Below are 17,395 nucleotides of genomic sequence, written 5' to 3'. Positions count from 1 at the left end.
CGTGATTTCATCAAAGCATTTGCACAGCCACCAATGTAACATCGAAGCAAGCAAGTAGTTAAATATATATATATGTATATATATATATAACTGAGAAGAAAAGACCCTTAGTGAAAACAGCAAAAACGGGCGATTTAATTTTCGATGTTTCGGCCGGAGTCCCGGCTTTAGTAATATATAAATAAATATATATATATATATTTATATATTATTCACAAGTTCAATTATGCATACAAAAAGTATTAAGAATAAAAATATATATTTTTATGCAAAAAAAGATACGAAGCACGTAAAAAAATGCGTTTTACATATATTTTCACAAATAATTTAGCAACAACCAAGTTTATGCCAAATTTCGCTGAATATATCAAATGTGCGTCTTGAAATGAAGCGACTGAATATGAAAAAAAATATTTGCTTACCCAATATTGTAGTTCTCTTATTAAGGCAGAAACTAATGTCATTTCTCTAAAGCTTGCATTGCACGTTAATAATAAAAAAATATCCATCTTTATTTCTTTTCAACACTCCCTAACTCCTTGCCGTAACTTGAGCTAACTTGTGATGGCGAAATATTGAATAGCATATGAGCTCCGATTAAGAAAAGCAACAACAAACCTTCACGCCCATTGGGCTAGCTTGTTTACGTTATAAGGGGCTTTGCCGCACGATGTTTGCTCCAAAGATATACTCTCTTGAAGGGGCAAAGTTGTGTGCAACGGCGCTGCTCGTTTGGAGAGCATATAAATTCGTTATAACTTAAATTCATGGGACAGGTAAGCGTAAAAAAGCGGACAAACCAACTAAGAAATTCGGAAACAGCTGAGCTTATGCGACCACACTAAAGCAAGAAAAGTTCAAGAAAACAAAACATGACGTCGCCTACTTGTTTTCACCAGACGTGGCTTCACAGGCTAAATCTCTACTGCACTAGACACACTTTCAAAAACGAGCATGCGCCGTCCAGCACGCCCAAAGATTTTCTCCGTCAGTATTACAAAAACCGCCCAACTTCGTAATCTCAGGGCGTAAGATTATGATCATTCCTAACCAGCTCGTTTGCCTGCGTTCACTTCTCGGAAACTCATACCGTCGCAAGATTTGTCTTTTCACAGCGGAGCTGTTCAGGGCTAGTTTCTCCAGTATCGTGTTTGTCAGCAAACAAATGATGACACGAAACTCTGGACAGCTGCCGCCCTCTATGAGTGACGGCGGCAATCAGACAACCGGCTTCCCGGTTGCCTGCTTGCCACCGTGACTCATAGATGGCGGCGACCTTTCTAGCCTTTCCACTCTGGCTTCATAACGACCATAGTACAGCTTCGCTGGATCTCCATCTTCCCCAGAGTGGAAAGGCTGAAGGTTTTTTTTTTATCTTTCTGTTTCCTTGTGTTGCCTCTTAAAAAAGGGGAGAAGAAGGTGCAATGATTTCCGGACTTCGGTCAAATATTTGTGGAAGTTGCCCTCTGACACTTCAAAAATAAAGAACAGAAAACAGATTTCGCCTGCGTGTCCAAGTTGTTGTGTAAAGAAAATATAAATATTGCCACGTCTGGCACCCCTCAACTCACTCACAGTCTTCAGGGCCACACCCGGTCCCCCTCCAACTGACGTAATTCGGGGTGCTGTGTAGCTTCCCGTGTGCTCTGTCGGATGACGCTTAATCTCCCTCTCTCTGGTGACATTAGCGGGCGTTATGGTGCAGCTTAGAGCCGATCGAAGTCACTTTATGTTTTCGCCATAGTTTCTTCGGCTGCCACTTGCGGCTTCAGGTGAGGGGAAAAGCTCGACTTTTGCTTTCCGATTATGCTGTGGAATCGCGACATTTTTGAATGAAGATGTTTTCTCCATCCCTCGGGACGCGATAAAGAACGTAAAAATGAGGAGATGCATATTCTTTTAATCTTAAAATCGTTGCACCCCCCCCTCCTTATTTCTTAAGGACTTTTGGTGGACGCCACTGCTGCCGGCAGTTGCGAACTGTATGAATGGAAGATTGCCATAAAACTCAAGCGCGCACATAACGAATGTCAGTCACTGCAGATAAAAAACGAGAGACTTCTTCTTTGACATGTTCTCTCTAAATGCTAATGCGAAAGTTTCTGAATGCCTCTCTCAAGGCTCCAAGTATTTTGTTAGCGTGGTGAAATCCAAACAGCAAGAAAAGGTACTCTTGGTGGCCGATTTCTCTCTGAATTCCTTGCACTTCCTTTTACACCTTAAAGGGATAAGCCGGTGTTGTTTGTTTTCTACCTCAATGTTGAACTCCAAGATAGCGATCCCCCGGATACTACTTCTTTCGCTTTGTTTACGCGGTGGCCGACCTTCCTTGTTTGCGTGCTTGAGTTTCCAGACCTGCCATTCATATTGCTTGCAGCCGCCGGCATCAGTGACGTCCGACGACACTCTTTGGAAATAAGGGTGGCGGTCATTAGGAGGCAAAACAAGGAAACAAGAAACAAGGAAACGACATTCTGACAAGTGAACGCAGGCAAACGAGCTGCTTAGAAAACATCAATCTAACACCCTGAGATAAGGAAATCGGTCGGTTATCGTAGTCTTCGCGGAGAGTTTCTTTGCGGGTGCTCGGCGGCGGATGCTCGTTGTCGGAAGCGTGTCTAGTGTTGTAGGGATTTAGCCTGTCAAGCCACGTCAGTTCAAAACTTTGGTACGTCATGTTTTCGTTTCTTGATTTTTCTCGTTTTGGTGTGTCCACATGAACTCAGCTGTTTCTGAGATTTTGTGTTGTTGTCCGTTTTTTATTCTTCCTAGTCCCATGGTTTTAAGCTATGACGACATCCTGCGCTCTGCAATAGACCAGCACTACAGCACACAGTTTGTCAGTTCTAGAGAGTACCTTCGGATCCGACGTCGTGCGGTGAAACCCCTATAACGAAGACAAGCCAGCTCAATTCGAGTGAAGGTTTGTTGTCAGGTTACTCAATTCACATTGATATGCTACAAAATATTGAGCCATCTCAAGTTAGTTCATGATATTGCAAGGGGTTACGGACAGTTTAAAAGAAATAAAAGATAGTTTCTCAAATATTGACGTGCAATTTTGCTACGTTTCGAGAAATTACATAGGTTTCGAATTAATAACAATACTACAATAATGGCTCAGCCAAATATGTTTCATATATTCACAAGCTGCGTTTCGAAACGCACATTTTAAAATATTTAACGAAGTTTTGCGTAAAGGTGTTTATTGCAAAATAATTTGCGAAAGTACCTCTAAAACGCTTTTGTTTTTACGTGGTTCGTATTTCTTGTTTTACAAAGAAATATTGTTCAAATTTTAAATGTGTGGTGTGCATTTCGCAAACTGACTACAAAATATACGCAACAAAACAAAAAAAATCAAACCGCATGCCTGCTTTGGTGTGACACTAGCCACTGTGCAAATTACTATAGTGAAATTTCGACAATCTCCACCCTCCGAGCTTGTATATTTTATATCTCTAGGAGATTTTAGCTACAGCGTTCACAAATAGCTGAATGTTCCTCCAAAAAACCGGGCTTTCAGATATATTATTTACAGAGTTAGCGAAGATATGACCCGGACAGTCATTGTACGATGCGACATAGAAACACTGCGATACATTTGTATCGCGATACTGCCCAGCCCTGTTTTACGGTATAAACTTTATCGGACTGTTTATTGGTTTTTATTAAATTGGGTAGTAGATTAACGCGTCATGAAGGACGATAAAGTACAAACATTATAAGTGATACAATTGCCTTTGTTGTCGACGCATGTTAGCGAGTAAAAACATTCGTGATGCATACCACTGTAAGAAGCCGTGGCCAAAGGAGGCAGTTCAATCCGTGAAATCCTATGGGGTAGTCCTTTCCCAGGCATTCGTTGCATCATAGGCAAGGGCTCAATTTTTAATTGTTCAGTAAGTATTCCTTCCTAAAAGAATACACGTTTATCAGAAATTTGACGTAATTCTATCATGACTTTTTTATACCTAGCTCAATATATTAAGGCGTAAGATCACGCGTTTTGCAATTCACATATTTTGGCTCGACACTCGGATACTGTATTTGAATACTATTTTTAATTACTCATTCTTAACATCGATGTATTAGCAGTTACTTTCGACAAATTTATTTTCCTTATCCGTCACAAGTTACTTTCCCACTACTTTGTTAATAAAACTTCTCTAAAGTAAGTGAACACAAATCTGGTGTTTTGATTTCATTATATTCTGTTCATCCTTAATCTGAAAATGTAGTGGGTGCTACGCATTCGCCGAACCAACGAACCGCCTTCCTTTCATCACTTGAGACCGATCACTGCGCCTGGGTTCGCACGGTAGAGAGATCACATGTCGAAAGTTGCACGAATTGCTCGTCCCTTGGGTACGTAGGTTCCACGGCACTGTCGTCTTAGCGGTGAACAGAAAAAAGTGATGTGCAGTGCTGAAAAAAGATCTAGTCGCTCGGGCGCAAGTTTGGCCACAGCTTTCTTTTTAAACCGCAGCTCTAGGCGCCCCTTTCCGGCTTAAACGGCGTCGGCGTCGCTGTTGGCGTCAGCGTCGCCGTCAGCGTAAACGTAACGCGTCGGCGTAACGGATCGGCGTGACACGATGCCGTCGCCGTCGCCGTCAGCATAACCGTAACGCGTCGCCGTCGCCGTTGGCGTAACCGCGAGGTGCGTTATGGGAAACGTCCCATAATGCACCGCGGTGACGCGCGCGTTGCATTATGTGATGTTTTCCATAAGCTACCGCGCGGGAGGGAGGAGGGAGACTGTGGAGCGAGAAGAGGAGGGGGATAAGGAGGGAGAGGGGGAGGAGGGAGGAGGAGAAGAGGGGAGGAGGTGGGGAGCACAGGAGGTGTAGGTAAAGAGGAAGGAGGAGAGGTGACGGATGAGGAGGAGGGTCATACCGTCCCTTCCGTACCCTCCCCTCCTTCTCCTCAAGAGCTGCGCTCTAATTCGGCATTACAGGGAGTTGTAAAAGTCTTGCATTTTTTTCTTTGTGGCTTCTTAGGTACTTGGTCGTATCAATCTTTTTGCGGAACAAAACATTGAAACACACGGCTACATACACCAACATGTGGCTTTGATGTCACGCCGCTCCCGTGGCCCCGTAGTCGGCGTGACGCATGCGCGGACGCTTGAGTTCACACGAATCTGGTTTCTGCTCACGCGCAGTGCCCATATCTGGCGGATTTGTTTGTCAACAGTCCGCTCGTCTATACTTCGCCCAAAACGGGCATATAGGCGGGTATTTTTAAATTATCCTGCCTTGTGTAAAGTGATGCTTATTCACCGAAACAGTGAAGCCAAGAATTATGATATTACAAACAGTAATATGAGTCTGCGTTCGCCTGTCTGTTCGGTGTTCCAGAACTCAGTACGGGATTTCTGTGTTTATTTGCTAGATCGTGTTTGCCCGCTCCGCAAATACTGCCACTGGCGGCCACCTTTTTGGAAGAGTTATATTACCTCTAGCCAATGTACAGCTGGTGGAGCCACTATCATCCATCCATGGCAGACAGTGTTGTGGGAGTTGTGGTGGCAGGGTGCCATGATAATAGCCGTGGGTTCTATTTCGTTTTCGATTGAAATTGTTCGACGAACCATATTGTTGAAACCAGGCGTGAACGGTAGCTCGATCTTTGAAGACCCGTTGAAAGTTTCACAAAATCACCGCACCGGGGAAAAGCAGCACTGCACGCATCGAAAATCGCATCGAAAGAAGAATCGAAAGCAGACGCCGTACCGGCGCTTGCTTTTGATGCGAGCTGCGCTGCTTTCCCCCGGTACTGCGCTTTCGTAGAACTTTTGCCGGGTTCTCAAACATGTGGCCACCGTTGACACCGGGTTTAAAGAATCTACTTCGTCAAACAACTTCGATCAAGCACAAAATATTACCCAGGGTACAGTGTACTAGACCCACGGCTATTTTATAGCAGCCTACCGCCATAGCGCTGTCCGCCATATTACTATGATCGCTAGAGATAATATAACTCTACCAAAAAGAAGGCCGACCGTGGCCGCATTCCCGTGCATAGGCGGAGCTGGTCAAACGCGATCCAGCAAAAGGTCATAGAGATCAGTGGTACGGGACGACATACATCAGTGCCAGTGATTAATAAAATCTACATGAGAAGTTCAGAAGAAATCTACGCTTCTCTTATTATCACGTTGCTCTTCGCTCGATGGCCGTTCGACAGATGTACTGGAATTTAGATTACTGCGGCTGTTCTGGCGAGTGCAAGTATATTTTTAGAAGTACAAGTCTTGTGTAACAAAAACGCCAGCTGCAGATCCCAAACTCAAGAGCTTTGTATAAGGCTGTGCTTAGGAAAGCTGACACTTACTTTAAACACACGTCGGCAGCCATACAAGATGTCTATTCGAAATGCATCTGCTATGGGCCGTGCAGTGGCGCTCCTGTTTTCTTGCAAATGAATACATCATGAATTACCGTCGCGATAAATCAAAGCGAATTACTTCCCAAGTGTAGACAAGGTTCGAATATCCCGTACGTTTTTCCGTAAACTTAACCTTCGAACGCATTCACTTGCACAGGGTGTGGCACGTTCAAGAGAAGTACATCCGATTTCTTTCATTTACAAGGTAAGATCATTATGCTATTAATCTATTGTACTTAATCTAAAACCATTATTTTACCAATGTAATGCCCTCGTCATTCTTGATCATTATGACTGAAGCAAACTTCTTTCTGTCTTCGTATAGATTTTCCTCCAACTCCGTTCCATTTTTCTGGAAAAAAAAAATGCAATGTTTATCATTATAAACACCGAAATAATTCGGTCGGCAGATGTTTTGACTCTTCAAGGTGGAGTATTTTCTTCACGAAATATTCACACTTTGGGCCCCAAATTAAAAAAAAAAGGAAGAATGGAATAATTTAATAATTCCAGTCAATATTTTGTTTGATTCGAGCTCAAATGTAGCAGGTTTTCAGAAATCACCAGCTTCAGCCCTCAATACAGCCATCGCCACATTCACAGCAGTTGAACACGGGGTATTATAAATACTGAGTGTAAATGACAGATAGCCTACAACCAATTTATCTGTTCTCAATGCAGTTGGGCTTTTATGTTTGAAACCTAAAAGCTGCAAATACTGCGATACCAGTTTACTCTGTAACAATAAACTGTTTACATACTAATCCAGAAACTGCAGTGCTCAGTTTTTTTTACTACTGTTTCCAATACAATTGTTTTAAGCAATAAACGTCAAATAAATACAGTTTAGTAATGCAACCTACCATTCTCAGAGCGAAATTTCTTTCAGAGAACCCTTCAATCAAAACTGTTTCGGCTAATATTGAGGCTTTTTGCAGTTCAAGGTGCAAGTCTTTGTTAACCAGAACTATCTGCTTCCCTCCTTCTGACCTTTCTTCGAGCAGTCTTGGGAACACAATAGCTTCCTCTGGAAATACACCTAAGTAGGAGAAACGAAGAATCAGTATGTATGTGTGTAGCAATGCTTGAATCGAGATGCGGCTTTCATCTAAATGCTGATAGAACCCAAAATATCACAAAAAGAGATAAACTGAGTTTCATTCATTTTGCGCGTGAATGTAGCATGTAATCAAGCAATTATTATAAAAAAAGATGTAAAATACACTAAAAGATGCGATTTTTAATTGTTTTCTAAACAGCAACTTTTCCACAAAAATAACAAAATTTAGTAATATTTTCGCTGTTAAATTTAATGTAAAAGGGTGGGGGGGGGGGGGGAGGGTAGCCCTGCTCTAGGCCCTGACCGGTGATTAGATAAAGAAGCATTTTTTTGGCCCTCATGGGAGAAATGATTGACGCGTGAAATGTCGGTTGTAAAATTGTAGCTCCGTGCCGTAATAGTATTTTAGTCCACAATATATTTTTTTTTTGTGTTTGGAAAACAAATAGTTCAGATTAAGTCATTATTGCTTTAAAAATCATCCCACGATTGCCTTTTCGGCAATAACGATAACGATCATAGATGCTGGCGGCTGCGGAGTGCTCAACGAGCGGTGTTCGTGAAGCTCGTCTATTCTTAGGAGAGCTAGTCGTTTTGCGTTCACCGAGGATTTTACACGAAGATCTCCTTAACCGACGTAGTTTGCCACAAGCAACTGTCACAAGTACGCGCCTTCGGAAGAGCTCTTTTTGTGGCGGGTCTGGCGTAAACCTGGCGTCTCGCGTCAAGTATGTTGCTTGATCTGGCTTGATCTGCCCTGTTTGCGCGTGTTGATCTTGAATAGAGATGTTGGTTCCCGAAAACGGCCCCACTGTTCTATGCATTGTGCAACCGTCGTGATTGCGACCATGTTTTTTACCACCCAGAGGGTACCTACACAGCACAGTATTTGCTAGCCATTTGGTTGGAGGCAATCTGGAATTCAGCTCGCATCAAGTTTGTCTAAGCATGTTCTCGTCATCGCGCCTCGAAAGGCAAGCTTTTAAGTTTTGGAGTGCAGCTGGTCTACCACAATTGAATATTTTTACGTCGTCTTTCAATTTTGCAATACGGCGCTCACCCACCTTGCTCGCGGCTGCCAGGTGAAAAAAAAAAATGAAAAAAAGAACGGTAAAGTTAGAAAGACTCCATATATATATATTTATTTATATTTTAGTTGTCTCGGTCGCTTAGTGAGTACATCGACACACGCTGAAAAACATGTGTATTGGACCGTGGCTCGAGAATATTGAATTGCCAGAACGCTGCTTTCATGGCAGCGACTTCTTAGCGTCGAAGACGTTTTCAGGCGGGGATGAATAGCAGACGGACGGAGGCAAAAACGGACGCAGACGTGCAGCCTTCTTGTCTGCGCCTCATGACATTGCAGACGACTATAGGCGGTGGTGAAATAGCAGAGAATGCCGGAGGCTGCCGCTCGACTGTTCACACGACTAGCAGGCGGTGTTCGCACTGATCTCTATTGTAGTAGGCTGGATCGCGCACCGCGGCCTCGGCAGCTGGGGCCGAGTGTCGCCCCGGCGGCCATTGATTGACACCAGCTAATGCACGGGACTTTATGGGAAGAACGAGAAAAAGTGCCGTTTCCCACGTTTCTAAGCTGTTGTCGGCACTGAAACATTTTGGACTCTTTTCGATTAGCCCGTCGAATAGCTTCGCGCAAGCATTAAAACTGACAGCCCTCGCCGTTCTTATCAATAAATATTTTGTGGACGAGAGTGAATCCGCTGTACCGCAGCTCAGCGAGGCGAGATTTACCTAGATTTACCGCGGCGTCGGTGGCAGTTTCGTTGAGTGTGGTTTAGCAGACGACAAGCTCGAAGGCTTTGCTACAAGGAATTCGCTCACTCCCCGAAAGCCGCTGTCGAGATGGAACTTCTTTGTCATTCATCAATTTTTGGGCTTCCCCGAGGACGGTCTCATTCATGGCAAGTTCCTTTGTTAACTCCACTACAAGAGTAAGCTTGCCAGCTGAGCCGTAGGTGCTTCGGTACTTTTGATCTTTTTAATCGGCGTTCGAACGTTTGACAAATACCCATTCGATCTCCAAACACCCGACATAAGGCTCGCAGCACACCATAAAAAACTTGCCTCCGAGTACAGCGTACATGCTTCAATATTCTTACTTTTGTTCGTTTCTCCCGTAGACTCGCGTGTATTGTCTGGTGTCAAGCAATGGCCACCGGTGGCGACACCGACGTGCTCCCGATTCGCGATCCAGCCTACTACAATAGATATCAGTGGGTGTTCGGCTTCCAGACGAGACGCACCGGATGACGTGAAAGCGAGACACTACGCTCGTTAGCGCGTTCGGTGTAGCAGCCAAGCCAGTCTCGTGGCAAAGGGGGGGGGGGGGGGGGATGATCTGTGGGCGGGGCTTAGAGCGGGCTGTGACCTCTATCTAAATTGCGTTTAACGGCGTCCCCCAATAATACCCCCAAAAGTATTCTTCAGTGAGAATTTTTTTTTTAAACCGTGTCCCATTTATGTCATTTTAACAAATATTTTTTTCTTGCAGTGTCCATTTAAGTACAGGCGCTGCCGAGGCTACTTGCTGATAGGACCAACCACAGAGCTTCTACAGCGCACCTTTCTAGTACTCGTCATGTTTCCAGACTTGGACGTAGTTCAACTACTCTACTCAAACTACTGTAGTTTAACTACTTTTTCGAGTAACTTGGTAACTTTCAATTACAACTTGATTTGGGTAATTAGTACTTTAATTTAACTACTTTTTTCAGGTAACTTCTACTCAAATTACTAACTACTCTCGAAATTATATAGTGCTAATTTTGCCCATCACGAAAGTTTGTGCACAGAAATTAATAAGACGCCGGCATATGAAGTGGCATTCCCGAACAAGGGGCCCCCTTGTTCGGGAAGGCTCCTTGGGGCAAGGTGGCGACGAGCAGCCAAAACATAACACCGACAAGCACGAACAACAAGCCTTGGTCAGGTATTGACCCAATCCGGTAATGCACGCAGACGCCGCGCCTCCAGGTGCAACCGCGAAAGACGGGGACACTCCGAGAGTTGTTGTTGTTTTCGTGTTGTCTGTCTTTAGTGAGTTCTGACTGAAGCGGTAGGTTCCACGGGAGGTGCCACTGGAATGACCTCGCAGCTGGGCACCTGTTCCCATGGTCGCCTTGTCGTCAGCGCATACGCCTTTGTAAAGCCGGACTCCCCTCGCGCACAAAACCTGGTACGGATAATCCGTTCATGGGAGCACGTTCTCGCTTCCAGCTGCAACTGTATACGAGCGCCGATGCTTGTTCACGTAATCCTCCGCGTCCTTCCGACCATCCATGCCTGGGAGACCTCCTCTTTGTTAAAAACTATTTACTTGTGAGGCGTGTCAGGCGCGTCAGAATATTGTAGTCGCCGGTGAGGATTGCGAGTTTTACCCTTGGGAGATCCTTTTGTTGGACCCGGTGTCAGCGGTGAAGTATACTTCGGTTCACCTTCTGTTAAACCAAAACAATCTTTTTTTTTTTTTTTTTTTTCAGTACCGTAGCACTAGCATTACAACGGGACGCGCAGTCGTCCGGATGATCTCATCGTCGTAGCGCGAGACTTGAACCCTTGACGGTCATGTGCACTCGCTCAGCGTACTCTCAGAACGACGTCGGAATAAAGAGGGGCCAGTCGTAACAATCTCAACTTGACGAAGATGAAAGAAAGGAGGAAAGTTTGTTATAAAAGACCCTCTACCCGAGGCAAACCTCACATGTTTCGTCATGGACACCTAGGATGCCGACACTCGCTTACCCGACCCTGCACAGCCTGTTTCTCAAATTCAACGCTGCCGTTCCATCCAGCCCGTCGGTGGAACGTCTATTTAGCTTGGCTCGGGACGCCTTTGGAAGGAAAAGGGGAAAACTCTCCTATCAAGAACTTTGAAAGCCAATTGCTTCTGCGAGCGAATAAACTATTTTGGTGAAAACGCAAGCCATAAATAAACTGCATTTATTTTAGGCTCGCAGGGTTTTTGATTGATCAAAACTGCTGTTCATTTTGCTACCACAAAAATATAAAAAAGTAATTTCGAAAGTAACTTCAAAGTAACTCGCTACTTTTTACAGTAGTTAGTAGTTTACTCAATTACTATTACAAATGCGTAATTTCTACTCTACTCCAATTACTTATGGCGTCGATACTCAGTAACTTAACTTAACTACCTTTTTTGAGTAACTTGTGCATGTCTGCATGTTTCCTTACGTGTCCTATCATCGCTAAACCAATTAGAAACTGAGAAGGCTCAGTGACCTGCATTTTTCTTTTTACGATGCCATTAGCTCGTAGCGTTGGCTGCATCTAAACTGAACCTCGAACAAAGAATAAAATGCTCAAATAAAGAATTGTTGGTCACGTGACCTCGGGGGGGTGGTCACGTGACCTCGGGGGGGGGGGGGGGGGGCTGACGTGACCTCGGGGCACGTGACCTGGGGGGCGACGTGACCTCGGGGGGAGGGGGGTCACGTGACCCTGGGAGAGAGGGGTCACGTGACCGTAGGGGGGGGTCACGTGACCTCGGGAGGGGTCACGTGTCCTCGCGGTTATGCCGACGCCGACGGCAACACCGACGCCGACGGCAACACCGACGCCGACGCCGCTCAAGCCGGAATCGGGCCCCTAAGAGCTGGGCTCTAAAATGGTAAAACTTTATATGCGCAAAGAATATGTATTAATACCCGTGCCACACGGGCAACTTGAATGACATTCATTTACAACGAATGACATTTGAGCGGACGGCCAATCAGCGCGCGACACTTTGAACGTGGCGCATTCCACGCGCGATAGATTGCGAGCTGATTCGCCGGTCACACAAATGTCACTCGTAAATGGCATTCGAGTTGCCGGTGTGGCACGGGCATTAGATTAACAATCCGAAGAAACCGGACGACACAGGTGAATGACTGGCGCTTGGCTGATAAAGCCACGTTCATTATCGGAAAGGGCTAAAGAATGATCGTTGACACAGACGGTCGGCCCATGTGATTTAATCATGAATACATCATGTGCATCACACTCTAGTTTTGTTTAAGGATTCTGCGTTTTAAGATTTTTTAAGGTTGTGGGAGCTTTAAAAGAAAACTAGAGCGTGACATACATGAAGCTTTCATGATTAAATCACAGGGATTGACTGTCAGTGTCAGCGCTCCTTCTTTGGCCATTTCCGATAAGCAACATGCGTTTATCGGTCAAGCCTCAGTCATGCAACACTGTGATCCGGCTTCTTCAGGTTCATAATCGAAGTGTATCCTCTTTGCGCAAGTGTAGTTTTACAATTTGTATGTGTGTATTTTAATAAACTTTCGTTGAACGTTAAGCACTTTCTTGTGTGCCACTCACTTTCTTGTCGTAGTCTTTTGGCGTATGTCACTATTATAAATCGGAATTCACGCAGCGGCTACTACATGAGGTAAACTTGTGAAAAAGGGAAATTCATGGCACCTTTTAAAAAGGTCTGCGGGGTGGCGAAATCATAATTGACTGTTGAATTAGGTCAATATTCATGGCAAAATTATAACGCAAAAAAAAAAAAAAAAAAAAAAAACGAGGGCATGACGGAAGAAATTGACAGGACAGAGACAATGTTACTTTTCGAGTCTTTTCCGTTATACTTTTGCAAGGGGTGGAGGAAATAAAAAGGGCGGGGAATGGGGGAGCAGCTCTGCGTTAATAATTCCCTCTCTTTTCCGCCTCAATTGCGTAGGAGAGAAGACTGCACACTAGGTTAGGCACTCCACGTTGACACGTTAACACAGACGTATTTATATCTGCTAACATGTTAACAGATGTTAACGCTTATTAACATATATTTTTACACTGTAACACACGATGGTCATTACCACAATGTTCGGAACTGCATGTTAATATTATCCTGCCTCGACTGCTTTTGGCAAAATGCCGGAGGCAGACGATGTTCGGGCCATTACTTTGCTAAATTTGCTGTCGGGCATTAGATTTTATGTTCAAAGTGGCCTAGAGCTCCCTTTCCTCATGAAACATTAATTTATCTACAGTGTTCGTGTTACGGAAAGTTTTTTTTTACCCGAAACACTCACATAAACGCCTATGTGTACAGAATGTAGTAGCAGAACATGTGCGCCTGCTCTAGATATGTACCTTTTGTAGAACTGCTCTCTTCACAATACCCACTGTCTCTCAGTTCTGAAAATATTAAGGGGCTCTAATGTAAACTTTGAACTCCAGCATTAGCTTGTGAACCAGAACAACTCGACTCGAACTATATAGAGTGGCGAACTGTCCAGACTGTTATTGCTCGTGATATAAGAAATATTTTGCAAGTATGAGTAGCGTGATTTTCCATTGACAATTCGCATTGCAACAGCATCACATCCCTAACCAGTTCACGGTGCTGAATAAAATGTTTTGAGATGATTAAAATACATCTACACGATAAAACCGTAGCAAGGAACACGTCTTTAATCTTGTTTTAGATTGTTATCTACGAATATAATAAGCTAAAGCTACTACCGACGCCTTAGCGGAGCCGCGGCTCAGCGACCGCCAGGGTGCGGGTACGACACACACGGAGCATGGCAGGTGAGTGATCAGTGATGCATACTCGGCAACGTTGCCCCTTCGGCAAAAGGTCAGTTTCACAATTGGCCTAGGCTCCTCGAAGTCGAGTTCCTACGCTGAGCAGTTAGTATTTTTATTCTTATTCACCGTTCTGTATTTCTGAGGTTAGAACGACCGTGCAACGGTATTGGGTGTCTGACCTTAACACAGGATTACTTGCACAAGTGAAACCCAAGTATGCTCGAACGCAGGGCCACTTAACAAAAACCTTCTTTGTCGCCGCATAATTTCAAGGATAAAAAATTGCGTTTTATTTCAGTCTCTTTTTCGCAAAACAAACTTGACGGCATAACTGTGGGAATCGCACATTTACGTTGTCAACAATGTGATCCCCAGGATCTTATCATTAATCATTGCGATACCCGAAGTGGCGGCATTTAAATGCGGCTAATAGGCGCTGCGCGTGAGCGTTGGATTTGGGCTTGTGACAGTCATTGCCTCGGCATGCATTCGAGTAGTGCCTTGTGCCCAAACACTGTGATAACGGGAATAGGCGATTATTAACAATGTGTGCGACTCAGCGCCTGCCCTGCCTTTTCCCAACCACGTTGCGGCGTTACGATAAACACTGGCTGCAAATGAAGGCTCCCGATCACTTGGCCGCTTGTCTGGCTGCGAGTTCAGGTTAACGCTGCTCGTTCTGAAATATTTTTTTTTGTAACAGGTAATGCGTGGAGAAAATATCTATAGCTTACGTATTTATAAGTTATGATTGCACAAAAATAATTATAATTTGCATTTAATGAACGTATAAAAATTGCTGCATTCTCCATTTATTTATGGTTCATATTGTCAAGAGTGGTGACCAAAAGAACAATAAATAAACATTTAATGTGGCGAACTCCCGCCCAAAACAAAAAGTCAATAGAAGATAACAACAGAGCGTCACGGACGTCGAAGTCGGCGGAACAGCAGGATGGAGCGCTGGGCGAGACTGACTGTGGCTTGCCACGCGGAGCACTTTTAGTGCACGCGTGGGCTTCTAAAGCAATCTGCGTAGAGGGTTCAGCGCGTAGAACATACTAACCTCGAACCAACAACACGGTTCTCGAATTTACCAGAACATCACATTACAGACTCAACAGGAATGTGTACCCGCGGACAGGCTTTTTGCGTGAAAGGCAAGCGTGATAACCGTTAGGCCACGAGCGCACTGACTACTTCGTTTGCTGCGCGTGCGGCAATATTTTTAATATCCTTGCTCAGCAATTTTCACTTGGGTTAGGGCATGCATAAACACAGTTTTATTTATTTATTTTTTCACGCGGTTCTCAAATCGTTTTGTCGCTTCGAAATGATATGGGCTTCAGGTTCTACTGGTGTCCGATTTTGGTGAAAGTGAAAGCGAGAGCAATATCTGGCTGATAATTTAACGTTGCGGCACAGTTTTCTACTGTGCGCCTGTAATCTACAAGGGAGAAATGTTTACCCTTTCGCCGTTCCGCGATTGGACAGTATTTTGGTGAGAAGGTGTCATCAATACCTAAATCACGAAAGAGTTGTCTCGAGGCCTCTGGGATGCTCGTTCGTAGTATACCTTCATCCACCGGTCGATGTCAGCTTGAGTACAACATCAGAACAACTTGAGATTTCAAAACGAAGCGTGAGTTTCAATAGTTTTCAACATAAAAAAAAGCAGGCGATCTCAATTTCGACCTGCATCCGATCTCACTACCTCACAGCTCTCGCTGCGTAGAAGACAATCCACTGTCTCTCGGTTTGTTAGTGGACAAACTGTCTGCGAACAATATTATAGCATGCTTCGTGAGAGGCAAATTACATCTTTCTCTCTCTCTTTCTCTCGCGGTGAGTAAAATCTGACAGCCTAAGAAGTTTTTCCGACCAAGTATTTTTTTTTTATGAGGTGTGTTGAGATGTGTTTTCTTCTTTTGATTCTTTCTTTCCTGTGTCAAGGAAAGCCGAAGCTTAAATGCATGTACATACAAATATATTCTTAAAACGAACTAAAAGAACACGATTGTGCAAACACTAAAGAAAAGCGGCTACTGAACTCTTATCACCCCAAGCAAAGTGCACTTAAAGGCACCCTAGCTTGGAATGGTGTACACACCATTCTAATACTTACAAAACCACAGCCCAGCGTGCGATCTCCACAGCCCAGCACGCGTTTGTTTTAGCTTCGGAAAGCGAGCAATGCGAGAGACGCAATCGCTGAGAGAAGCTCTGCGTTCAGCGCCAGCTCGCTGATTTCCGCGGTGCTTTGGTTGCGCGTGCACGCCTTTGTCGGCAAAGGCAGAAAAAGTGTGCAGAAGTTTGGCTGAAGGCAGAGTGCTGAATGTAGTATATCTGGGGCACCCTTCTCCCATATGGACGGTGCGCGTGGCATACCGTGGAGGAGCCTTTCGACTAGCGAGCCTAGCCCGTTGTCCATCGCCGCTCCATCGGAAGAAAACACGCACATACAGACAGAAGTGCAGAGCGGTCGAGCTGAGAACCAAATTTTATACCTAGTGTTTGGGCGTGTGCATTTAGGCTGACTGTACGCCGACCAGTGTACATACAAAGCCTTGTTTATGTTTGAAGATGTAGCTTTAAGGTAAATAAGGTCAGAATGCGTCCGGAGAGCCTGTTGAACCGCGTTCCTGGGGGCACCGACTTTAGTCGTTGAGTGCTGCTTTCGCTCTCGCTGTGTCGAGTCCTGTGTTAATTCTATTCTCGCCTGTGAACCAGTATTTTCTCCGTCCCGCGATCCATACACCTCCACAGAAAGAGCCTAGTGAGCGTCGTCTTTTCCACCAGCGAACACTAAATGAGCTTTACGGCACGTGTAAAATTCGTTGAAAACTTTCAGGAGCTCAGCTCGCAATATTTTCTAGAACTACTGTCTTCGTGAGGTTCGGAGACTTCGAACTTCGTGAGCTTAGGCTCCGAAAAAATCCGACCTTCCAAAGTTTTCCATAATTTCGAATTTGCTTGAACTTCTCAAGCCAACTCGAAGTTATCAAATTTTGCAAACCTCAATCTTTCAAAAAAAAAAAAAAAAAAAAGAAAGAAATTAAACCATCGAATTTGAAATTTTAAAACTTCGATGACTTCGGACTTTACGAATTCAAATCCGGGCAGCTTCGTAGGTTCCGAACTTAGCGAAATTGAACCCTTGGGAGGTTTGAAAGGCTCCCGAATTGCCGAATTCGACCTTCGGGAGGGTCGTGACATCCCTACTTAAAGATTATTATACATTATTTTATAGTTATCATATGTTCTTATATGATCCTATTGATCGTTTGCGTTTATTAAACCGAAATATTTCTCATAGAAAGAATACTTTTCACTGGGGTAAGATTTCGTAACATAACATAACGTAAAAGAAAAATT

General features: G+C 44.3%; 1 protein-coding gene across 1 annotated transcript in view; it reads right to left on the bottom strand.

Annotated features, from left to right (window-relative positions):
- LOC120839583 (venom metalloproteinase 3-like) overlaps positions 1-17,395 on the bottom strand; it is a 28,858-nt gene that overhangs the window by 10,475 nt on the left and 988 nt on the right. Inside the window, exons 2-4 of the mRNA XM_040209897.2 lie at positions 7,254-7,429; positions 6,650-6,742; positions 3,790-3,916 (exon numbers count right to left, since the gene is read on the bottom strand). Of these exons, the coding sequence (XP_040065831.2) occupies positions 3,790-3,916; positions 6,650-6,742; positions 7,254-7,429 (396 nt within the window). The remainder of the gene's footprint in view (positions 1-3,789; positions 3,917-6,649; positions 6,743-7,253; positions 7,430-17,395) is intronic.

The sequence above is a fragment of the Ixodes scapularis genome, unplaced genomic scaffold (assembly GCF_016920785.2).
Source record: "Ixodes scapularis isolate PalLabHiFi unplaced genomic scaffold, ASM1692078v2 PGA_scaffold11__112_contigs__length_91849675, whole genome shotgun sequence".
NCBI classification, from domain to species: Eukaryota; Metazoa; Arthropoda; class Arachnida; order Ixodida; family Ixodidae; genus Ixodes; species Ixodes scapularis.
The sequence above is the reverse complement of the archived record's forward strand: the minus strand, read 5'-3'. Positions and strand labels throughout refer to the sequence as shown.